This window comes from Abramis brama, assembly GCF_963993115.1.
Source record: "Abramis brama genome assembly, chromosome: 14".
In the NCBI taxonomy this organism is placed as follows: domain Eukaryota; kingdom Metazoa; phylum Chordata; class Actinopteri; order Cypriniformes; family Leuciscidae; genus Abramis; species Abramis brama.
In genome coordinates, this window is record NC_139976.1 from 10353660 (window position 1) to 10374135 (window position 20476).

At 39.4% G+C, this 20476-nt stretch overlaps 1 protein-coding gene across 7 annotated transcripts in view; it reads right to left on the reverse strand.

Moving 5' to 3' along the window:
* The window catches only part of rbfox3a (RNA binding fox-1 homolog 3a), a gene marked incomplete at its 3' end in the record, with an annotated part of 340149 nt that overhangs the window by 31389 nt on the left and 288284 nt on the right, over window positions 1-20476 (reverse strand). For 4 of the 7 annotated variants that reach the window (XM_084135436.1, XM_084135433.1, XM_084135435.1 and 1 more), the window contains 2 exons: window positions 15826-16074; window positions 5697-5843 (listed from right to left, as the gene is read on the reverse strand). In XM_084135436.1, the coding sequence (XP_083991562.1) occupies window positions 5697-5843; window positions 15826-16074 (396 nt within the window). Of the gene's footprint in view, window positions 1-5696; window positions 5844-14774; window positions 14826-15825; window positions 16075-20476 lie in introns of all 7 variants that reach the window. The other 3 variants (XM_084135434.1, XM_084135431.1, XM_084135432.1) reach the window with 1 other exon arrangement.

Here is a 20476-nt window from a genome sequence, read left to right on the forward strand (position 1 = left end):
AACTGTATGTGAAAGAGGTAGTCAATGAATCATAAGTGAGTCAATCTTTATGAGTGAGTCAGTAAATCATTCACATTGATTTGTTCAAAAAACATTAATTCATTCAGGAATTAAACAAGTGACTGTCTTTATGAGTGAGTCAATGAATCATTCACTAATTTGATTCATTCAAAACACTGATTGATTCAGGAAAAAAAGACAAGTTACTGTTTTTTGTGAATCACTTATTAATCATGCACTCAACGGATTAATTCAGAAAATATTAACCTTACATGACACACAACATTGCTTGCACAACTATTTGCTCCTCTATCACTCTATCAATTATAAAAAGAATGTACAAAAGATAAAATTCACGTTACGTTTTTGAAAAAGTAACTCAGGTCCTATGATGTAAATTTAATTGAAGGCTTTTATTTGTAGCTGCCTAGCCAATTGTGCAACACGAAGCTCTCGGCTGGGTCGGGACTCTGGGAACGAGCAGGACATACTGCTGATGGGAGCAAACTTCAAAAGATCACAGAAGCACCCTGCTGTGTATGCACCAGTGCTCTTAATGACACGATATAGCTTGTTATTTTCTGTGGTGTTTTTGACTGATAAAAGCTGGCCAAAGCCATAGGAGAGGGTATTTCTGGCTTGACTTAACACCAAACACCCGACTCAATTAAAAAAAGGATAATTGGATATAGAGCAGCCATCATCGCTGATGATAAACCATATATTTGTTTATTATCTCATTGACGAATACGATCCTCGTAATTACCTGTCACTTCGGTTATTATTTTCCAGCTATTTGCGCTCCGTTCTGTGGTTTTATCTGATTGTCATTCTCACGGCCCTCTGAAACGCCCAATCTCTCATTTTTATTCTCTAATTAGCATTAGCCATGAGGCACTGACCACTCTCTCTGAGATACGGCTTTGTCTGGAAGATTCTTTCAGCCGCTGAATGCAGCATATGGATTTGCAAACTGGCCGCCAAGGAAAGCAGCCCAAACTTTCCTGGTCTTTGACTGAACGTCGCTCCCTGTGGCCAAAAGGTGAACCTTTAAGGGGCAGCAGCCTGATTAGGGGTGATAAACACCATCCTCGCTGCCTGTAACGCAGAGCGCTACAATGTTAACCTCTCTCGCCTTATGCTAATCGGGATCCTGGTTAGGGAGCTCCACACCGAGGCCTTGAATCAAGCAGGTTTATTTCAACAAATAAATAAACATGCCAGCGCAAGGTCACCGCTGCTTTAGCCTGAGGAGGAGACAGCTTCTTAAAGAAGTAATTTGGAACAGGCTTAAATAATTGGTTAGATGGAAGAAGGAGACACAGGAGGCTCCAGGGTGCACTGCTATAAATGTGCCGGGAAGCATGACTGTTTATATGAAAGCGTAGGACAGCAATTAAGAGCAATTGCACAAAATGACACATGTGATAAAGGTTCTGTTTGCATTTCTCTCTTCCACTTTGGCGGTCGCCGGAGAGGAATGACGGCCGGCCCGGCTCTCCCCGGAGGGTTAACGGCGCTTAAGCGTTCCATTTAACGTGGCCGGCTTTGGAGATCATTACGGAACGTGGAGGAATGAAAGCAAAACCTTAAGTTCCCCTAATGGGCGGAATGAAAGCAGGTTTTAATTGCTGTCTAAAATGGCTGTATTATTTCATTAAAACTAATTACCCTGTCAAGCAAGCCGCATTGGCTTCATTTCAGCACAACAGGGGAGAAATGGGCCTTCCAGGCACCTACGGCTCAATGGGATTGATCGAGGGCCCAGGTCACTAATAAGGTTAAGAAGAGCCGCCTTTCATCCGCCCAACCGTGGGGAAAACCCGAGGCGGACTGTATATGTGCATGTTTGCGGTGAGGAGGAGGCTGTGCGCTCGCTGCTCTGATCTCACACGGGGAAAAAAAGTGACGCCTCGCAGTTCATTTTGGCCGGCTGTTGCTTGATCAACCACGCTTGTTTTTCCAGCCCAATTCAAATTCCACAGACAAACCCAAACAGCTGCTACTTGACACGATTTCCTCCATTTGTTCAAATTAAGATGATTTTTTCCACTCTGCCAGAGTCAGATTCAAACACTGGCATTTGCATCTCAGCATGAACCTGCTCACAACCGCAGACAATTCGCTCTAAACAAAGTCTGCGGATGCTAATGGTTTTAACCCACCCTAATGGGCTTATGGTATTGCTGAAATATTTCCCAGGGTAGTCATCTCTGGGAAAACTGAACTAATCACACCTAGTCACCATAGGCCCCATCATCACCATTGCCGTGCAGCAGAGCTTTAATAAGAGTGTAGGCCTACATGAAATTAGGATCAATGGGAGACCGCAGTGTGAGACTGCTGGTGGTCCACACACTTGATAGGTTGGGAAAACGCTTCATGAGAGTCGTTTGAAGCTAGTCACAGACGCTGTGCAAGCGGAGGGAGAGTAGTTAAAAAAGCGAGTCAGTAGTGTGACATTAAGTTAGTTTTGTTTGGAAATCAAGCAGGTATTCATTATAAATCCATTACAAAACCATATGGGGTTTCTACTCTTGTTTGAGATTCTAGGTAAACCTCTGCATTCCCTTGGGTGATCAACATTTTAGAAGATTCCAACCTCTAAGGGAAATACTGAGGGGAATAACGGTCTATTAATCCAGAATAACAAGGCACCTGTTTTAATCTAACAATAGCTTTCTCCAGTGGTGGGGGGACATTTTTATTACTAGAATATACATACAGCATGCACTGATCTGTAGAATTGCTCAAATAATTGCAGTAAGACGAGTATTATGGGAGGAGTTGGACAATTTTGCAGCTTCAGTGTGGAATCGTCATGGTGGTGCTTTAAAACCAATTTCATACACTAGCATTAAATCCACATATTCATCTGTATAATTGCTTTGGATGTCTTTTTCTAATTATAAAATGAGGCTCAAATAAGGTTGGGTAATGGAGCTTTTTAATCGTCGCTCTTTGTTTGACTATGGTCCAAGCAAGTGTACTCGAATGAGGAAAAAGACTCGTAAAATTGCAGTTTTCATTATCAGCCATTCTAAATTGAATTTCCATCTTACTAAATTGAGAAATCAGAAATGGTTTAGAAAGCTGTCTTCGAGTAAAAAATGAGCGTGATCTGTGACGTTTTTCTACAATAATCCAGATTTAAGACTTAACATCGAAAGATAGAGATAATTCAGTTGGAGGCTTCATTTAAAATCTAAATAATAAAGAGAACTGAGTCTGAGAACTGAGAGAAAAGTGCTAAAATACTCTTTAAGCACTATGTGTAAAAGTGTTGCGGTCAGTAAGATTTGCGGTCAGTAAGATTATGTACGGAGCACCTAAAGGGACACGGTGATGCAAAACAATATGAGATGGGAGGAAAAAATAAATTTCAGTGCTTGTGCGTTCACTGACAAAAGTTTTGCATTCCATCACAATTTTTTTTTAATTCCCAGGAGAATTATTTGGGTTTGCTTGCAGAACTTTCTGCATTCCACCAAGAAAATGTTTGTGTTCTTTGTGAGTGAACGCAAAGTTTCTCGGGGAACGCAAACATTTTGCGAGTGTCACATGTTCTTTCAGAAATCATTCTAATATGCGGATATGCTGATCAAGAAAATTCTTCTTATTATAAATGTTGAAAACAGTTGTGGTGCTTAATATTTTGTGGAAACCGTGACATTTTTCTTCAGGATTCTTTGATGAATTTGAAAGAAAATAATAGTATTAACTTTATGTATGGGGAAATGGAGTCCGGACAGCGTTTTGCAGAAGCCAAATATATATGGGTAGCCAGTAAATCAAGAGTAAGTGCTTAAAGAGTTTTAAACCGTCAGTAGATGGTGATCTTCTCCCCTTGTGCTTCTGTCACTTCTCACCGTTCTCAGACTTGCCTTTTCTCACATTTTTTCGGGACTTTAGAGGGGCACAGCGCTTGTCCATCCCATCCTCTCCCACTAGTCTATCTATGGCATGGGATAATTGCACCCCTGGGTCCCTGAGAGACTTCACAGCAAGTTGCAGAAGTCTCTTCAGACAAACATACACACACTTGGTCACACATATGCCTGTTTTCGCATCGGAGCTGTCAGCCAACACAAACCTAATGAGGATAAACTTCTAGTTTTTAACCACAGTGAGGAGCGCTATTAATTACGTCTCCACTGGTGGGACCAATGCTTGGCTCCCTGTTCATCACATCAACACTGGGCAGGACGGGGGAGAAGCAGAGAGGAGAGGACAGCCTCTCTTAGAGACAACAAAGAGCGTGAGGAACAGATGTTCTCAAGATTCAGCAGTCAGGCTGTACCCAGAGTCCTCCACCAGTTTAAGTGTTACTGTTTGCTATACAGTGCCCTTTGTAAACACAGACTCCGGTTTTTAACAAGCTGGGACCAACAATGTTTTTTTCTCCTCTGTACGCTGCCTGTAGCCTCCAGTAACAAGCTGCCAGTGTTTAACGCAGCTCCCTTGCTGGCTGCTGTTAATTCAAAGGTATGCTGGAGTTTAACTGTACAAGTCCTTGAGTAGAGATTGCTGGTTAAAGAAAGCTCCAAGTCGTTCATTAGTTTTGTGTTTTATTCTAGCCGAGAGTGCTTACATCTAAACACAGATTGAGGAGCAGTAGTTGTGGATAAAACGCTAAATAATGACAAACCATTACCAAGCCTGTAGCTGCTCTCAGTATAACAATACTTTTTGATTGAATACCCTTGTTTAAAAAAAAGTTTTACCGATCCCTTGTCACATACTAAATACAGAAACTAAAGTTAATATAATGCAGTTAAATCATTTAGCACTTTATCATGCTCTTTCTAGCCTTGGAGGGAAAAACTGAAAATGTTGAAAAACAAGAAAAACCGTAATAAAAAAATATATATTTGGCCTACACACTAACTATAGAAGTTTAGTCTTTAATTAATTGCATGACATGGCAATTAGTTAATCATATTGATCACAATTAATCACATACATCAGTATTTGCAAAGAAATGCCTTACTTTTTGACATTACATTATGTCAAATATCTCCAGATCCTTAATGGAATTAAAGAATAAATACTCGGAAAAAGTAAATTATTAAACTTTTACATTTAAAACAATTCTTGCAAAAGGTGACACAGACTTAGGGGTTACATAAATGCAATTCAATAATTGGTCTTAGCTATATAGTAAATAAATTAAACAAAATATTATTGTAATAATATAAATACTACTGGCAAAATGGATAATCTTTAACATGGTCATATGAAATAAAGTCTTACAGTTAGTTCTATATGTGTCTATAGCTATATGTGTTTGATTCACTAAAAATAACTGATTCTAGTCCACTTCATTTAATGAAGTGGACTACAATGGTTGCACTGTATGTTTTTGATTCATAAAAAAAAAGGCATTTAATCAGGAATAAGACTACACTGGTTACACATGCCTTTCATTTGTTGAAAAAAAAAGAAGGTCTTGTAAGATTAATTCGTTCGGGAATTGGACTACACTGGCTGCAACTCAAATTAAAAATGCCCTAGTTAAGTTATACTAATGCATTACTTTAGTGGAGAGAAAAAAGAAGAAGAAAACCACAATATCTAAACTGGTTTTACACTGATGCATGTAAGATCAAGGTCCTTGTCAAATTAAAACAGGATTGATGATCAGGCCTTCCTAAGAGACACAACCTACTGCAATCTGGCTGAGGCCTGAGACTCACCCCGAACATTTGCCGGAGGTCTGGGTCACGGAAGCGGAAGGGAATGTTGGAGACGTGTAACCGTTTGGGCTGCTGCTTCTCCGAAGAGTCTGAGGGCTGGAGCTGAAGCTGCTGGGAGCCGTCTGTCTGTGCCACGTCGTCCACTTGCTGAAAGACACACAAGCACAGCTCTGTTAGTTCTTACCTCAAATGCTGCCACGGCCTGGAAAAAGTGCAGCGGGCAACGGTTACGGAAGGTGAGCCACTGGGTGAGCAGGGGGAGATCAGGGCATGCTGGTGGCATATTACAAATTCCCTCTGCTCTGCCAACATTTGTATGTGGCGGCGAAGATTAAGGAAGCTGTCAGGAAGTGTGGATACAGATTTAAAGAGAAAAAAACTCTGACATGGGGAGACCAGAGAATGCATTTACTGAGCAGCCGCCTATAAAGACCTGAGGGAGAACAGGAGAGGGAGAGAGAAAGTAAGCGTAAAGATGGTGTGCTCATCTGTCCATCATGTGGAGGAAATGGTAGTGACACAGCTGTGCTCAAGGATGGACTGCTGTCCGTGACACACATTTATCTTTCACCTCACAAGCCCTGATGCTCCAGCCTTCATCCCATTCTCAGTATTTATCTCCCTGTCTTCTGAGCAGATGCCCTGTCATGCATGGTGTGCAATAATAAACCTGAATATGCTTCATGCAGTGGTGTTTCTACAAAAATGTTTTTCCTTTTTCTTTGACAATATAACTAAATAAATAATCAGTACACTGTATACAATATAATATGCATTATTATTGAATATCAACATTAATTTCAGTATTATAATTATTAATTTAATATATTTAATATTAAATACTATTTATGATTTATGACAATAAAATATTTTCATTTACAACTGTGCTGTTTTTGCATTCTCTATGCAGATTTTAGAAGAAAATGTGTGGCGTGGATTAAACATACTATAGCTGGAAGAACAGCTGAAATGTGCTTAAATATTTAATAAACAAACACAATATCCGTGAAAATATCAGTCTAGTTAATCCAAACTTATAAGAGAATTTATACACTGTAAATTCAATCATACCAAATATTATGAAACAATACAGAAAGAAATGCTATGAAATAATAAATCAATATCTATAGAGAAAAATATTATCTAACAAAATGCTCTTGAGGGAGGATCAGGTTAGTGCATAACTGAATTAATAATTAATCCAGATGTGATGCAATGGCTGACAGACTCCTCTGCGTTTAAAAGTTTGTCTTGTTTTTCAGCCATTCAGACATGTTCAATGAAGGAAAAAGCATGGTGAGCGCAGCACCCGAGCGGCAGCCCTTCATGTTCATAATGAATTAGAAGAACATGGGAGCACAGATGAAGAGATGATGTCAGCTAAACTTCCCTCAGCTTAGCAGGATCAATGAGAGAGAAGTGCTGAAGGCAGCTACATTTGGCTGGGCCCATAGACGGCTGTATACTAGAGCAGACTCGCGCTGTAGCGAGACAGAGAGAAAGGAAGAAAAACTAAGAAAAAAAGAAAGAACAAAAGATAGCTTGTTGCTATGTGGTTACTAGGGTGTTCTGCTGGGTTGCTAGATGGTTACTTCCTGGCCTAAAACAGTGCAACCCAAAGTCTCTGTGGCCACACTCACACAACAACAGAATACGGTTGTCAGTTCTGTATTTGTTTCTTTAATACAGTTACGTTCACACACGGTTCAGTTTATAGGAGTGACAAATGCATTATATAACAGATTTCACACAGGTACATTTTCATGACTCACAACTGCATTCTCAGAAAACCGGACTAGGACTGGGACTAGCTGTCTGCCACGTCATACAGTGCGAGAGAGCCACTCAACGCGTGCAGGATTTATGTGTGGTTTTGGTAACTTACAGGTAATGTGTCATCTGAAGGTTTTAGATCCAGTCAAAAGGGACTTTAAGCAACAGCGGCTGCTGTTCTTTACCTCTTTACCGGAGCTGTTCCCGTCAGTTTTGAGTTCTACGTGCCACTCAAATGATCCGCTCTCCATCGAGCTATAAAAGCCTCTGTCAGTTAATGGAGATTTGACGGATGAACTTGCGGCTCTATTGGACTCTTGTTGTGTCAAAAGTGAAGGAAAGTTACTGGTAAGGGAATACGAGCTTGACTCCTGTTGCACATTCATACAGACAGTATTCGAGATGCTACTGTAAGTTGCTGAGTGAATGGGACATTTACAGGACACCTAAATAAATGCAGTTGTCAATTCAAAAAAACTGACAGTGTGAACATAGCCTATTAGAAATGGATTGGGGTCCTACAGGCTGAGTCTATGGGATATTTGTGCCTTTTACATCTGCCAGGTAAAAAAAAAGAAAAGAAAAAAAAGTCACTTAGAAAAGTAAAGCTGCACGATTTGAGGCATCATGTCCGCAGCACAAATAGTGAGGAATATGTTAATAATAAAACCCCTAACCCTTAGTATAAACAATAGTAGCAGACTTACATTAAATACTTCAATGGAGTATGACACGCTAGATATGGTGACATGGCTAGGGTTTTGGCTAAGTCCAGAAAATAGACCTACATTTTTCAAACTTGGATTTTGCCACATAAAATGAGCTCTAATGAATTCTGAATTCAGAGAAGAGATAAAAAACTGATGAATAAAAACTTCTTCACGCATGATGTCTGGGGATCCTATTGAATTGGGTTGGCAATCATTTTTGGTAGTATTCAGATTTAACTGTACATTTCTAAGCGTGTTTTTCTTGTATTTCACGTACACAGTTAATTATAATAAGTGGGCAGGACAAATTCCCCCTCATTAAGCACAAAACACACAAGAGATATGAATCATAGAAGACAGCAATATATCAAGTATTAGGTAATGAAGATATAATGAGATATCTATCACTCCATCCCTTTTCGCTCGCACACTGACAGAGAAAAATAGAGGAAAAAGGCGAAGTAAATGCAATTATGTAGACACAGCTAAGAACATAATACTAACTCAAATGCAAAAGATTTGGACCTGCAAGGTGTTCATTTTTCCACTCATTACCGAGAGAAGGTGAAAAATGGCATGATAAAATATCAGATGAAATGAGATTTTAAAGTTTAACTCGCTGAAGAATATCATTATTGCAGAGGACATATGTCTTTACAGGGGAAATTACACTAGTTACATGACAGAAGCAACTTTACAATTCTATGGGTCTTGCAGATTTTTATTTTTTTATTTTTTTGCTATTAACAGATTTTTTTTTAACAAGTAGACAAACATCTTTACATCTTATATGCTTATCTAATATTTGTTCAACCAACCTTACTGAAAGAAAAAAAGATTAATTTTTTTCCTGTTAAAGGACGACGCTCCAAACTAATTAATGTATCATATGCACAATCACAGAGCCACACAGCAAGGCTGGATTATGGTGGTCCAACACAAACTATTGCCTAAAACTAAACTAAACTAAAGACACAGGAGCTGTCTTTGTGGCTTAAAGGTATAGTTCACCCAAAAATGAAAATTGTCATAATTTAATCACCCTTAAGTCCAAGTTCCAAACCTGTTTGATATTCTTCTGCAGGGAAATGTTGTTTTGAAAAAGGTCTCAGTCCATACAATGCCATACAAATTATTTTTTTCTCATGTCCACTGTTGTTTTAGACCCCATTGATTTTCATTGTATGGACAAAAACAATTAAAATATAGTTCAACATATCTTCTTTTGTGCTTTGAAAAAGAAAGAGAGGTTTGTAATGACATGAGGGCGAGTAAATGATCGGCCAGACTGAACTTTTCTCCCTTATTAATGTACATTTATTTTGTATTTAAATGTAGTTCCATTAGCCAGTCAACTAGTCCCGGTGCTCCCTATGAATGATGTGCTCAAATATTGCCAAACATACACCCTAATACAAGTCACATGGTCAGTCAGTATTATTTGGGAATGATGAACGGAACAGGACTGGACTAGTTGTCTGCCAAGCCACACAGTGCGAGTGAGCTACTCTGAGCTGCACAAACGCGTGTTTACCGAGTGTTGCATGGTCATAATAGTTTGACCATTCACATGGTCAATCAGTCTTATTTGGGAATGATGAAGGTAAGTTTGAACTCTTGCTACAGGTTATACAGCATAACAACAGCAAAACCTCTGAACCATTAAATGTTGAGGGTCACCAACTTCTGCTTTTTCCATCTGACAACTTCCTCATCTTCTCTAATGCACAGACTCTCCCAATGGGCTCTCCAGGGTCTCCGTGAGAGGACACCGTGTTTACCAGCACATTGGCACTATCAATCATCGCAGCTATTTAGACAGTCAAGCCCTGTTAAGATAAAGCACACGGGTCGGCTCTGGATCCACACAGCCTGTCGTCCTGCCCCTTGTGTATGCAGCCTGAGGTCGGCGAGCAGCGGAGGCCCGTAGCCCCTGCCTGATGGTGGTAGATGGAAAGCCGAGCAGATGGATGGGCAAGCGGAGGTGCAATTACCCCCTGGTGCCCCCGCTCCCTGGGCTGCACCTCTTCCCGCTCCCTCATCCTCATCCATCACGCCGGTGCCATCGGTCATTCACATGCTCTGTCTGCAGTCGCTCTGGAGAGAGCCGAGCTATCTATCATGTCTAACAGGTGAGCGGTGCGAAGGCGCGGACTCGCCCATTACCGACCGGCGGAGCGTGGCCTCTGAGAGCCTCCGATTCCTCGCTCTGCCCAACCAAGTGCTGGAGAGAAGGATGAGGGCTTTGATTTGCTTACTTTATGGGAACAAGTATTGACTAGGTCTTCTCAGATGTAAGTCATCATGTAGCAACGCGGAGCAGCGAGTAACAGACAGTGATAAAAATGAAGAGAAATCACGGGGCTACTTCGCATTCATCTTGCACGCTTTGCTTGAAATGAGGACAATTGTATTGCCATAACAAGTGCTTTGTAAAACACACAGTCCGGCTTGCTCACTCTCGACTATAATGATATAATCTCTCTGGCTTTATTCGGAGCACTTCTCCTGCTCTTGAGCATGGCAGCTTGGAGTGCTCTTCTCTGGAGGACTTGACACCAGGCCAGGAGAGGGAGAGGAGAGGTACGCGTTCGAGACGCTGCACTCCAGGTTCGGATCTAATTATCTCATCGTCACTGCTAAGCAGCCATCTACAGGGGGTTCGTCAGCGCAATTTGCCTTTTAATTTGTGTTAATTGCATGTTAATTATATTGCAGCTAGCATGGGCTGCATCTGTCTCTTTCAGAGACAAGGTTTCAGAGGGCTTTGCTCTCCCAAGTTCCGCAGACGAGGTGAAAGTAATTAAAAGTGTTCGGCGTTCGAGGCGGAGGCAAACTCACTGCTCACTCGGGCTGCATTCGGGCAACCTGCATTCGGGTCTCAGAAGGTGGATCCTGCCAAAAAAGCTAATAGTAAATCCATACGGGAGGATTTTACGGTCAGCTAAGAAAAGCTCCCCAAATTAACCCCAAGTAGGTATATTAGCCCCTCTAAAGGTTTATGACAGCCAATTACTACAACTGAAGTCTGGAATGTTACACAACGTTCCATTTGCCAGGGTCTGGGATTAAGTATGCCAGATGATTTACTGAATGACAAATGTGGACAATTTAGCGCTCTAACATGCTCTGTCCAGGACTTTTTTTAGTAAACATGCGTCATTTCAAGTTTCAATTGACTGTTCCCACATGCAACCTGAAAACAAATGCTAAATGTGTGAACTAAAAAAAGAGGCTTTCAAAGCGGATGCTACAGAAAAATTAGACCATGTATTTTTAGGGCTTTCAAAGTTAATGTTTGATTAAGATTTAAGATGTTTAAAGTAGCGATTTATTTACATTCATCAAATTTAGAACTATAATATAAAAGCTATCTCATTCTGCTTTCTAAAGGCCAGTGAGAAAAATTAATTGCTATTATTTTAATTCTATTGACAGCACTAGTTTTAAACCGGAAGGAAAATAAAAACATTTAATTAATTAAAATAACATTTTAATATCTAACATTTTTTGCTTTAGTAAAATTACAGTATAAAAGCCATTTGTCTTTAAAATGCCACACCTAATAATTTATACACAAAAAATATATAGCTGGCATTATAATAATATAATAATAATACATTTTATTTATAATGTGCTTTTCTTAAACCCATTATATATAAATAGATCCCTCAAAAGGAGATCATCAATCTCCTCATTTGAGTTTTCTTTCTAGACTTCCCAAATGCTGGACTACAATCATTCCATGCAGCCGATGCGCTTCTTGTTTCCATTCCTGTTGTAGAGGAGCAACTTCCCTGCACTTCACGTTCCACAAGGAATGGAGCAGCCAAGCAGCACCAAGAAATAATTGCCTGAACATTATCATACACCACCACATTGGACCTAACATCCAAGCCCCCTTCTCTACCACAACGTCAGAGAAGGCTTGTGTTTGCACACATTCATGTGTGCTTGTGTTAGTATGTGCGGTTGGGTGGGGAATGAGTCCTGCTAAATCGTTTCTATTGCCGCACTCATTCAGTGTTATCTGCAAATCACTTTCAAAGTGCTCAGCTCAGCACTTCCCCCTTCAGAATGCCCCTACAACCACATAATTGAAACTATCTGATTGGAAAGCTGCCAAGCAGGTAGATTACATCCGATTAGGGCCAAACCAGCGCTTCACTTAAAGGGATTAGCTTGAGCCGCTTTATATTTTTTTTGTTCTTCCACACTTCTGCTACCCTCCCCTCCGATCTCATCATCCCTGCCTCCCACTGAGATGCGAATACAAACCGTCACCTGTCACCTAGAAAGAAGACACTGGCCTTTCAGTCTTGCGCAAAGCTCTAATTAATTAGACGAGCTATAATCTGACTCGCAACAAGTTTAGCCGGTAACAAATATGGAGGCTTAAAGAGCGCATAGACCTGCAGTACTATTATCAATGGCACAGTAAAAACTACTCAGGGAAGGCCGCCAAGAATAAGTGCAGGAAATAATGGCATTCCCTTAATAACATAACATCACGCTTCTTTGAGCAGTACGGCTGTGTTTAAGCAAGTTGCAAATCACAGTTTAGACAATCCCACCCAAGGCAATATGACAGTCGTAGTGGAAAACTGTTAGCACGTACCCTAAAGAGAGGTAAGTAGTCTTTTATCGCCGAGTTACCGAGCATCTAGAGTCTGTGCTGTTGTGATGATGTGATCTGATATGTGATCTGATGTGATTACCGTCCACTCTCTGAGGTGTAGTGTTCCTTCTTTGCTAATGATTCTCCACATGGAGAGAGAAAATAGGGAGAAAGGAAGAATTTCCCTGGTGGGTTTGGTCAGAATGACAGTTTAAGTACATCCTCCAATCGAGCTGTAGATTAGACCATGCAGCCAGAGCTCAGGTGCCCTTACTGGGCCTGTCAGCATCGCTTCTCTGCGATCTGCTGAGCCTGGGATTATATCTCCTTCCTTTAAACCACACCACCTCAGAGCTTTACACATATCCCAATCAGAAAGAGAAAAAGATTACATTTTTCATCCGTCCCCCCACCCCCCCCACCCCCTAAGGCCAGGAAGACCTTGTACTTCTTTTTGCATTGAAGAAAAGTTTTATGCTCTTTAATTTCTCTTTCCCACCCTTCTCTAATGCCCTTTCTCTGGTTGTCCAAAATTTTCAACATTTCCTGTGAATATAGTGACTATATCTGATGCTCAAGTATTTTTACAAGGACCACAGTATAGGGGTCTTGTAAAGAATGATTCTCACGCCCTGAAACCAGCCCTTTATATAAAATCTAATAAAATCTAAGTGCTAAAATAAAAAAAAATAAAAAGACTCTCAGGGAATCATCTGTCCTTTTTTCCTGCATTTCCTCCAAGTGTAAGTGTATGTGTTAATCAAAGGCCTATAGGAACCAAGAAAGGGTAGAGCAACTTACCCACGGGACCGGGTCTAAGGACAGTCTCTCCTCTCAGAGTTTCTTTTATTTCATCATGTGCTTGTCATATGCTCAGATAGAGCACTCGTTAAGTGGTCCATTGAGACGTTTGTGATATTGTTAGCCATGGTAAATGGTTCCATGGGGTTTAAGATATGGAGCCATGTGATAGCCATGGCTTAAAGCATAGTAAAATGGAGGGAGAAAGCAGAAGAACTCTTTAAATGGAGAAGGATGTTTTTTCTCTAAATGTCTCTCATTTTGTCCTGTCCTTTTATCTTTATAGTTCTTTTCATTCTGAACTCTTCTATTTCCTAGCCCCAATTTCTCTTTATCTGAATGCAGAAATGTTAAAAATGGGATGTTGTGATTTTGTTCCTTATATGACTCAATTCCGGAGAAGAAAAACTGCAGATAAACAGAAAAACTACAGATAATCATCTAATGGTATATTTCCCATTGAGGTACAGTAAATGTCATTAGAAGACCTGCAAGCTGCAACAGTTTCCTTTAGTAGACATTTTGTATATATCTTGATCTGATCACTTACACCAACAAGCATTAGACTATTGTTCTAACAATTTTACTAAATCAAGTATTAAGTTGCAGCTCCTAATAAAAAAAAAGTTTCGGCCAACCAGGGTTAATATTGTTAACTAAAACTTAAACTGTTAAAAACATTTACATAAACAGCTCCTCTTACTTGTGGTGTCCCTCAAGGCTCTATTTTTGCTCCAATTTGATTCTCCTTGTATATGCTTCCTTTGTTTTAAAAACATGGTATCTCTTTTCATTGTTATGCTGACGATACCCAAATCTATCTGCCCCTGGGATATAATGAGAGGGGTTTGGATACTCTGTTGACTTGTCTTGCTGATGTAAAGGCCTGGATGTCCTTCAATTTTCTTCACCTCAATGAAGGCAAAACTGAGATTATAGTTTTTGAATCCTCAGAAGCTGTTAGCTCACCTTGTTTAGACTTTGGTCATTTGTCTCCATTTGTTAAACCATTAGTGAAGAATTTGGGTCTGTTCTTTGATAGTGCTCTTAAATGTGACAAACCTTCGAGTCCAAGCTAAGGTAAAATAATTTCTTGCTAAGGACTTTGAAAAGGTGATTCATGCTTTTATTTCAACAGGACTTGATAATTGTAATTCAATTTATGTGGATATTTACCAAGCATCTCTGGCCCATCTGCAAATGGTACAGAATGCAGCTGCCAGGCTCCTATAGGTGGAAATGAGAGCACATTACTTGATTTTAAAGTGTTGTTACTGGACTTTAAATCCTTGAACAGAGTTGCACCTGCATACATTTCTGACCTAGTATCTGTTCCCAATCCAGTAGGGTTTCTAAGTTTATACAACCAGAGACTGCTACCTGTAAATGTTCCTCCTACACTAAATGATTTTTAAGTAAAACTCAAAACATACAAATTTTCTCTGGCTTTTAATCATACCTTATTTGTATAGTTTCTGGTCTTGTTTGTGATTGTAATCTGTTATGTGGTATATGGTTTTAATGTTGTGGTTATTTGACAATGTACAGCACTTTGGTCAACAATCAATGTTTTTAATGGTGCTATATAAATAAAAAGTTGACACTGACATTTGTGTTCATTGAAATAAAGTCATTTTAATAAAATAAAATAAAATAAAATATTAGATGGGGAGGGGAACTAAGTGAAAATTAGAAATGTTGCCTCGGCAAGTAACTGAAATAAGTTGTAATGATAAGTTGAAGCACTAACTGAGCTAATTGGAAATAAATAAAAACTAAAACTGAACCAAAACTAAAATACAAATAAAATTCAACCTAAACAGTAAAGTAATAGTAATAATAATAATAATAAAAAAACAGCACTTCAAAAAATACTAAAATTAATACTAAATTCACAAATAATTATAAAATTAAAATGAAAAGAAAATATAAAAATAAATTGAATTAAAATATTATTAAAAACTATAACAGTATATAAATAATACTGAAATAACACTGCAGCCAACTCGAGCATTTTATTTAATAATAAAATGAAATAATAAAATGAAATAAAATGAAATAAAATGAAATAAAATGAAATAAAATGAAATAAAATGAAATAAAATGAAATTAAATAAAATGAAATAAAATAACATAACATAACATAACATAACATAACATAACATAACATAACATAACATAACATAACATAAAATAAAATAAAAATGATGCTGCTAATAGTACTCACTGGTATGCTGCTAGTCCCTGTAAGGGAAGGCGTGCTGCTGTCAGTGCCAGGTGGCTCGCTGTGTGTCTGTGTGGGTGTGTAGATAGTGAGGGCTGCAGCGTGCTCAGGGACCGGACTGGGCCCCGTGTAGTCCTGCCCAGGGTGGGTGTATTCGCCAGGCAACCCGTTCTGAGGTGGAGGGGGAGGATACTGCGCTGGGGCGTACGGCTGAGCCATGGCTTCTGGGGGAGCTGGGGCCTCCTGGTTACCCTGAAAAGAAAGAAAAAGAGAGATTCTATCAGTTGTACTCTTACGTATCTCATACTAATCCAGTTTCTCTGGCTGTTGAAGGAACAATGCCTGCAATGAGACGTGACAAAAGCGATCATCGCCCTGTATGTCTGGGTTGTGATGATAACATGATAGGAGAGAATGAGACCTAATTCCATGATAATGGCAGAACAACTTCTAGGACAACTACTGTACCTGACAACCTGAATCATACATGATAAGTCTTAGATATTAACACCACTTATAGTGATAAAATCCAAGAACTGATACGAATCCCTGTTTCTGCTGCTGAGACAAATTGCTCCCAACCCTTTTTCACCATTATTAGTGAGACACACTAATATTCGCCTTTACTATTCTTCGAAATATATAATTTACTTATCTTCATGTTGTTCCAAATCTGTTAAATGTTAAAAGAAGAAATTGGTAGGAATGTTCACACAGCAATTTATAGCAACAGTTCATAGTGGCTACATCTGTCTAGCTCCAAAAATGACCAGACAACAGAGTAAAAAGAAAAGCACCATAAAATTAGTCCAAATTAATTGTGCGCTGTGTTCAAAGTTATCTAAAGCCATTAAATAGATTATGTGAGGATTTTAATAACAACAAAGGTTGTTATTTGCTTGTTGGTGTCTTACCTCCTAAACCACTCTGACCGACTCACTGAATCAGATTTGTGAATGACTAATTCTTTTGAGACCGTTCTTTTAAATAATTTGGACTGACTCTGTTCTCAAGTTCAGATCACTCAATAATCCTCACTGAAAAGCATGCTTGTTTATCAGTGAATAACAACATTTCTCCATTCCTCACACAAACAAAAGCTAAGTCACATGACTTCTTTTATGGTGCTTTTATGGTGTTTTTTGGAGCTTGACAGATGTGGCGATGAACTGTCACTGTAATGAAAAACTAAACAGAAAATAAATACAATAACAGCATACAAATTTGCAACAGCATGAGGGCGAGTAAATGATGACAGAAATTTAATATTTGGTTGGACTGTTCCTTCAAGTGAAGCTGAGGAATGATTTTACTTTGTCTTATCTGAGACGCGTGGGGTCCCGGCTGCTGAATGGCTTTGTCTGGGCCCTATCATATCAGCTCTCAGAGAACATTAGAGGACTGCTTGATCATTACAAGGCAACAAACTTACTTTATAGAGCAGCGCTCGATAGATTTGCAGCCCGAGCGACAGGGTTCTAAATTGCTCTCTTGGCAAGCAGCATGTGCGAGATCAATTAACTGATAAATTTTTGATTATAACCTTTGATTTAAATTACAGGTTTCTAATACAAGCTGCTGTTTCCCCTTTCCACGGCCTTTCTCGTATTTTCCCTCATATTCACCTCCCTCTGTTTCACTCATTCAGTCTCACTTAAGCGCTTTCTCCCGCTCTCTGTCTCCACGCTGGAATTAAATGAGTATCTACCCCCTCATTTAGGTCTGAAGAGGTGTCTTTCTTTCGCTCTGTGTATCAGCATGTAAATGAATGTGCTTTTTCTTTCTTCACATCCATTTCTCTCCATTGAAGAGGATGCAAATGAGATTCTTTACTCTGTTGCTTTCCCATTGGTTTTGAGTCACCGAAGAACACAATGTTTTCTAATCTTATCAGCGAACATTAGGATTGTGACAGCGCTTGATTTTTCTCTCTTTGTCTGACAGGTGTCATCATTTGTGCAGGAGGAGACTGACTTTGTGACGGTTCTTGGTGTGTAGCTTAAAGACCCAATGGAAAAAAAGTTGCTTGATGAAAACTTTTTTTGCCCTGTGTTGACGTATTTCCTGATGAAGTTTGGACGGAACATTAAGAATAGATAGTAACGTTTTTAGAAGTTAAAGTAATATGCTATTAAAATAAAACAATATAACATAATTTTAAAAATAATACAAAATATGCTACTGCAACAGACATGGACTAAAAGTCTAAAAAAACTCCACTTTTTATTTAATTTGGGTCTGTAAACTAGTGTTTATGCGTATGAAAGTGTGTTACATTGATACTACAGATGGTCAGATGGCTTATTTTAGGGAGTGTGTGCGTTGTGAGATGATGAGAAGTACTCATTTGGACAGAATGCAGGTGTGTTAGTGTGTTGACGTTCAATGGCTAATCTCTCTGGTAGTGCACTGTGTGTGCGTGTTTGTAATGACAGATGACCTGGCTAATCTCAATGGTAAAACACTGATGTGTGTGTGTGTGTGTTTGTGTGATGACAGATGAGGGCTACTCTCTAGGGCAGAGTGCTGTTGTCAGCACAGGTGCAACTGGGTCATCAGTACAATATACGTGTGTGTTTCTGTAAATGTGTGTTTGTGTACTGTACTGTACCTGTCTGAATCTTGCTATATAAAAGCTGCTTACCCCCAGGGACTCATATCAACATATTAATCTTACATAAATTTAGAACCTTGGAGTTTGAAATCGTCCTGAGAGCTCATGGCAAAGAGAGGCAATAACAGTTCCTTTAACCAACTTTTGGGTAATGGGATCTCTGTTACACACACTTACTCTGCCTGCTCCTTAATTAATCAAAATCTGATAAGCTTAAAAAACAAACAAAAAACACAAGGCACCCCTGGACACAAACGACTTCTTGTTTGGAACCACATAAGAAGTTGAGCAAACAATAACATAACTGAATCTGATTTGAATTCGGATTGAGGTAGCAAACAAAATGCAGAATTGCATTCAAATTTAATGAAGTAGAATTAAAATGAACTGAAATTCCAAGAAACACACTCCAACATGTCTAATTTCTAAGCAAAAAACCCCCCAAACAAACAAAAGTAAAAAATGTAAACAGACAAACAGATCAAATAATTAAATTGTGAAATATGAATGCAATGCTTTTATAAAAATACAATTAGCCAGATAAAGTATTGCAAATAATAAAAATAATATATTACAATACTATTTTATAAAAATGAAATTATTAAAATAAGATAAAATTGTCAGCATATATTTTAGTAAAAAAATATATATTAGTATATAAAATAACATATTAAATGATTCATATATTGAAAATGATTCAAATGAAAAAATAAAAAAATAAAAATCTGGTGCTTGTGAGCTGTTGGCTCTCGAGGCTCTCGATGTCCCAATCCCATTCCCTCAACTTTGCCGTCTTTCTCAACTGTCCTTTAATATGGGCTAAAAAGGCCATAAATAAAATTACAAAAAGAGAAAATCTCAGCAGAATTTTGCTTCCTCCGCCTTTTCAGCCGCTGTCCATTACAGAAGGCCAATGAAGAGCCGTAGGAAACACAGAGCCTTTCTTTCCCATTTCTGCTTGATTGTTATTAACCTTTTTTCACTGACTAAGCAGCATTAGGCGGCAGCAGCAGCAGCTTTGGCCAGGGAGGGTTGCAGTTTAATAGAAGTGGGGAGAAATGCATTAATGTAAATGTAGTGGAAACAATGAGAGGCCCGGCCATTGACATGTTGGCAAACAAATGAGGCTGTCCTCACAATTAGAGTCAATGCTCCATTATCCAAATGAAAAAAGCACTCTTCCGTAGCCGAACGCCGATGGACAGGCATGGAGGGGTGAGAAGAGAAGGAATGGGTAATAAGGAAACTGGGGAATTTTATTACTTCTCAGTTCTTTCTATCTGTTTGCACTTCCTTACAATTGTCTCGAAGTTCCAGGAGCTCAACCCGAGACCCTGACGCAACGTGCAGCCCCATTTTGATGAAACATACAGTTTGATACACAAACACACATGCCCGTACATGCAACTCCAGTTATGTGGGGCGCCGAACTAAGTTTTGACAAGTGAGGGTGTTCTATTGATTTGATGTGGAAGTCTGTCTCTCTCGGTATACGTGTTCGTACATCTAGCTCGGCATCTTGTTCTTTTATCCCCCTCCTCAAGTTGCACCATCCAGGCGGAGTCTTACTCTTTCCTAGTCAGACAGAGGGAAAATGAGCGAGGCAGCCATAGCCTGGGGTGGATATTGTAATTCACTAAAACATTAAGCAGTATTGATGCAGCCCCCCCATCTCAAAGCACCGATGGGGGTGTGGTCTGTCCAGCGGCATGAAAAACAGTACATAAGCCTGACAGGGAGGGGTGGCCTCCGCTCCATCATGGGGTCTGGGCAGAAAGCAAGGTGGGGGGATTCAGTTGAGACTCAAAGTCTTCCGGAAATGGCTTTCGCTTGAAATCACCTTATTATTGCCGTGTGTGTTGACTCCGCGCTATGAAATACACAGAGAGCTAAATGGACGAGTAAGCCACATTTTCCAAAGATAAGATGAAGGATAGAGAGCGGCTTCCTTTGCATCTGGTGGGCTATGAGGCAGATGAAACAGTCAGTAATCCAGCCTCACATTTTTCGACGTGTTTCTTCCGGCTCTTGCACCTGCAA